Source organism: Lepidothrix coronata, unplaced genomic scaffold, assembly GCF_001604755.1.
Source record: "Lepidothrix coronata isolate B3197 unplaced genomic scaffold, Lepidothrix_coronata-1.0 Scaffold46, whole genome shotgun sequence".
Classification (NCBI taxonomy): domain Eukaryota; kingdom Metazoa; phylum Chordata; class Aves; order Passeriformes; family Pipridae; genus Lepidothrix; species Lepidothrix coronata.
The window spans coordinates 4,967,594-4,972,726 of NW_016690226.1; the positions used below are offsets into that span (position 1 = coordinate 4,967,594).

General features: G+C 51.5%; 1 protein-coding gene across 1 annotated transcript in view; it reads left to right on the plus strand.

Moving 5' to 3' along the window:
- ENO2 (enolase 2) overlaps positions 1-4,679 on the plus strand; it is a 9,666-nt gene extending 4,987 nt beyond the window's left edge. The window contains exons 5-12 of the mRNA XM_017814839.1: positions 702-771; positions 946-1,079; positions 1,672-1,894; positions 2,347-2,544; positions 2,673-2,874; positions 3,084-3,192; positions 3,330-3,388; positions 3,727-4,679. Coding sequence (XP_017670328.1) covers positions 702-771; positions 946-1,079; positions 1,672-1,894; positions 2,347-2,544; positions 2,673-2,874; positions 3,084-3,192; positions 3,330-3,388; positions 3,727-3,796 — 1,065 coding nt within the window. The 3' untranslated portion in view covers positions 3,797-4,679. The remainder of the gene's footprint in view (positions 1-701; positions 772-945; positions 1,080-1,671; positions 1,895-2,346; positions 2,545-2,672; positions 2,875-3,083; positions 3,193-3,329; positions 3,389-3,726) is intronic.
- The last annotated feature ends 454 nt before the right edge of the window (positions 4,680-5,133 follow it).

Here is a 5,133-nt window from a genome sequence, read left to right on the forward strand (position 1 = left end):
TGAATCTCATCCACATGTCTGTGGCCTCGTGATGGTGTGATGAGCAATGGCTGTACTGTGCAAGCTCTGGCACAGCCTTGCGGAGCAGTGGTATCACATCTGCAGCTTGTTTACACCTGAAGACCTGGAGCCTGCTCTGAGAAGACCTGAGCTGAAGCCACATACTACACACCATGTAGCCCATGGCAGGGTCTGGCTGAGAGCCCAGCTCTCTCCACTTGTGAAAAATACCCGGTCTGGTGGAGGGCTACCTGTGTTGGGTCTAATCCTGCTCTCCACTTCACTCCCGGGGATGGCTCCATCCAGTCTGTATTTGTTTGCTTGAGGTTGAGCATGTACTGTTGTTCTGCCTAGCTTCTGTGTAGCCACAGCACCACAAAGCTCCCTGGAAGCTGCTGAAAGCCTCAGTAAATCCTTGAGGGAGTCCTGTGGCCCCAGTAATGTGTGGCCTTGCCTGGGCTGCAGTTGACCCCCTCTCCAGCGTGGGTACATCTACACCGCACTGCAGCAACATCGCCGTGGTTACTTAACCTGACTATATACCAAGGCACCAGTTTCCAGAGCTTTGTGTGTTTATGTTCCCTCACAAGCTGAAAAGATCCCTGTACCCCCAGCTTCTCCATCAACGCCTTGTTTCCTGCACACCAGAGCCAACAGCTCTTCCAATGCTCTCCTTCTCAGGAGCTGTTTCTTTCTTGCAGGGCCTCTCTGTCGTGGATCAAGAGAAGATAGACAATCTGATGCTTGAGATGGATGGCACAGAGAACAAATGTAATTAATTCCTCTTTTTTTGGCCTGTGAAGTAAAGACCATGGGAGGCTGCTGGGCTGGAGCGGGGGGCACTGCCATAGCTGTGGTGAGCCCAAGGCTGGGCTGCCAAGGGCACCCTCTGGGCAAGAGGTTGCTGCCTGAGAAGCCTTAACTTCTCCTCGGTTTTGCCCACAGCCAAGTTTGGTGCCAATGCTATCCTGGGAGTTTCGCTGGCTGTGTGCAAGGCGGGAGCTGCAGAGAAGGATGTCCCCCTGTACCGGCACATTGCTGACCTGGCCGGCAACTCCGACCTCATCCTTCCTGTGCCAGTAAGACTCCTCTGTCCTTGACATCCACCTTCAGAAGCTCCAAAAGAGTGGTGTTTCCAAAAGAAACTTCAAAGGACGTGTTGGGAGGTAGATAAGGAAGGGATATAGGGCTGGAACATCAGATGAGTACACTGCACTTGTCAGGGAAGCAAACCAAGGCTCAAGGTCTGTCAAGTTCCAATTTGAAAAAAGGAGCCTGAGGAGGATATGGCTTTGTGGTGGGGGATTGACTTGTGAAACTCATTCACAAAGGGTGTAGTGGGTGCCAAAATTTTCTCGGAGTCAAGGAGAAAGGTCCTGGAAGAAAGATCAACAAAACATTGCAGATAAACAAACACAGGTAAATACACATAGCTCGGGAGATCTCTGAGAGGGAAATAGGTGGGAAAGTCCTCTCCAACCATGTGCCTTGAGCCACTACTGGAAGGAAGACTCCATGCTTATGTGCCTTTGGTCTGATGCGTTGTAGCTGATGTATTATGTTACCCTGTGGGATGTGGTATGAGTGGGTGTGGTGATTCATCTGAGAGCCTCCTCTAAGTGGTATCAAAACCGGTTCCTTCAGCTCTGCTACTCTTGTGGACTCTTCCAGGCTTTCAATGTGATCAATGGAGGTTCCCACGCAGGCAACAAACTGGCCATGCAGGAGTTCATGATCCTGCCTGTGGGAGCTGAAAGCTTCCGCGATGCCATGCGTATCGGGGCTGAGGTCTATCACAACCTCAAGAGCGTCATCAAGGAGAAGTATGGCAAAGATGCTACCAACGTGGGTGATGAGGGAGGCTTTGCCCCCAACATCCTGGAAAATAGCGAAGGTGAGAGCCATACAGAGATGGGGTACCCTTACCTGCAGTGCTGCGGGTTCCTATACCCAGCTCACAGCATTCCCCAAAGACTGGTTCAAAAGATGATGCTTCAGTGGCACTGACCTCCTATGTTAGGGAATGGTTTCTAAGCTCCTTCTCCTTGGAGGGAGCCTTGATTTATTATAGCCTCTCCATACAAATCTTTCACGCATGTGCACACTTTTACAAGGCCTTCCCCAAACTTGTCTTTGAGCTTGTATTTTAATTCCTTCTTGTCCACTTGGACATGGCCTCCACAGCTCCTTGGCATGTTTTTGTTGCACTCTGGGCTCCCTTCTACTTCTCCCATCACACCACTAGACTCTAAGTGGCTCTAGGAACACTCTGAGGGGAGATTCCCAAAAAAAGGCAGATTTTTCTGCATGGGCTGACTCTCCTCACTGCACCTCTCCTCCTTTCAGCTCTGGAGCTCCTCAAGGAAGCTATCGACAAGGCGGGCTACACGGACAAGATTGTCATTGGTATGGATGTGGCAGCCTCTGAGTTCTATCGTGATGGCAAATATGACCTGGACTTCAAGTCCCCAGATGACCCAAGCCGCTACATTTCTGGAGATGAGCTGGGTGACCTCTACCAAAGCTTCGTACGTGATTATCCAGGTGAGCTGCTGTGCTTGGCAGTAGGAAATCAGCACTGGTGCTGCACACTTAACCAGCGTAAACCCTCTGTGTTTTTGGGGTGAGAAGGGAGGCAGCTTTGACTCACGTCTCTTCTGTTTTCCTTTCAGTGGTCTCCATTGAGGATCCCTTTGACCAAGATGACTGGGAGGCCTGGACCAAGTTCACTGCCAATGTGGGGATTCAGATAGTGGGAGATGACCTGACAGTGACAAACCCCAAGCGCATCGAGCGAGCTGTTGAAGAGAAAGCCTGCAACTGCCTCCTGCTGAAAGTCAACCAGATTGGATCCGTCACAGAGGCCATCCAAGCGTAAGTCCAGCCCCATGCCCTTGTTGTCTTGTGAAAGGACTGATGATGAACCACAGCAGGGTGTCACGCTATCCACCGGGTGAATAGACTTTTGTCTCTACCAGAGTGTAGGATGCTGAGAGTGGGAGCAGAGGGTGCCTGGATCACACCCTGTGTGGGTGGTGGTTATAGGAGTGGGAGCTACTGACTGCATTTGTTGCTCCTTGCAGCTGCAAGTTGGCCCAGGAGAATGGCTGGGGTGTGATGGTGAGCCACCGATCTGGGGAGACTGAAGACACCTTCATCGCTGATCTGGTTGTAGGACTGTGCACTGGGCAGGTAGGTGAAACCCAGGCCATGCGTAGGCCTGAAGGAAAGCGAAAGTGTGTGAAGACAGAATCCCCTGCCATGCCATGGGAAACTGGTACAAGTCATAACAGTGTCTTACAATGTCTGTTTTGGGGAATGCCTTACAGATAAAGACGGGTGCTCCCTGCAGGTCTGAACGCCTGGCTAAATACAACCAGCTCATGAGGTAAGGGGCTCCAGGGATGGGAACGCAGAAGAAAGAATGGGGGAGTGTCAGATTGGGGTGGGAGAAGCTAAAAACCCAAGGGTAGATGGGGCTTGTGGATGAAATATTATGAAGACAAGGCACAGAGATGACAGTGAGATCTCAGGGAGTCCTCTGGAGTGGACTCCTTTCCTCCTCCTTGTGTGAGGGTACAACCCTCCAGGTGCAGCAGCCGGCAGGAAGTGATCTCCTCCAACCCATGTCAGCTTTCTGTTGATGCACTGCCCCACCAGCAACCTGGTGCCTCCCATGCTCCCTCAACACAAAATCCTGACATGTGCTGTCTCTCTTTCCTGCAGGATTGAGGAAGAGCTTGGTGATGAAGCACGCTTCGCCGGACACAACTTTCGCAATCCAAGTGTTCTTTGAACATTGTCCCCAGGGCACAGCCACCCTGCTGCTCTTTCCCACCTCACAGACTCTAAACCCCCCTTTCCTCCACTGCTCCTGTTTTTGCTCTTTCTCCCCACTCTGTCACCTGGTTCCCTTTCACCTCAAAGCCCCTCAAGTTCAGGTGTCCTCGGCTAGATGTACCCAGGTGAAGGATGAGAGGAAGGCCTACACCCTGTCCCTTGCTTTGGGGTCATAAGCATTTCTGGATCTAGGCATTGTGTGTCTTGTTTTTCATGCAGGGCCATGTCTGAGCCACTACGTTGACGTGTTAGACTATGGGAGCATGCTGCCCGGTGTGTTTTCCTCGTACGCCGAAGCATGTGCAGTGAACATCTGTGTGTCAGCTGGTGTGTCTGGGCACGTGTCGCACCTGTAGCTGTGTCTGGACGAGTGTTGCCAGTGGCTCGCTCTCGTTGTGCATGTGTGTAGGTGTGTGTACATGTACTGGCCTATGGCGTCCCTGTGCCCCAGGCGTGTGTCTGCACCGAGCCCTGGTGGGACCCGAATGTCCCTTGCCTCCACCCCGAGTGCTGTGCTGTGTTGGGCTGTGCTTGCCGGCAGCTTGGTGTTGAAGTGCAGTGGTGTCCACACTGGGTGTGCGTGTGCGTGTGTGCGTGCTGTCAGTCTCTGGGTCAGCACATAGTACTGCGGGGCGATGTATTAAAACACATTCCGTAAACAAACCTGTGCTCTCATTTGCTTCTTGTGACCTTTTTCTCTCTGTTCCCTTCCCTCTTGCACTCCTTCACCCTCTCTTCTGCCCATGATGTCTGCTTCACCTTCTGGACAGTCCATGCTCAGCTGAGCAACAGACAAACTACAGATCCCTAAACTCAATTAAAATGTATTTCACACCTGAGTTGTCTGACGTGGCCTGATGTTTCTCTCTAGACACCAGTGTTTGGGAAATGGGTACATTTTGTCATCAGAGCAGGAGAGGCTCACACAGAAAGGTAACCAAAACAAGCAGAGGGGACTGGCAAGATGAAGAAAAGGCCCAGGTACCCTCACCTTCTTTCACAACCTTGTCCCACAGCCAGACAGTTCTGTTGGCCACCAGCTGCGAAATGCCAAGGGGAAGGCATGTGGGATGGTGGGAATTGCCCCTGTCATCTCCACCAAACCATGTAGCATGAAGATCTGCTGTGCAGAGATTTTACATTCAGATTAGCTCAGATGGTTAGATCATGGTGCTAACAACACCAAGGTTGTGGGTTTGATCCCTATATGGGCCATTCACTTAAGAATTGGACTCATTGATCCTTGTGGGTCCTTCCAACTCAGAATATTCTGTGAAATAATCATGCCCTCCA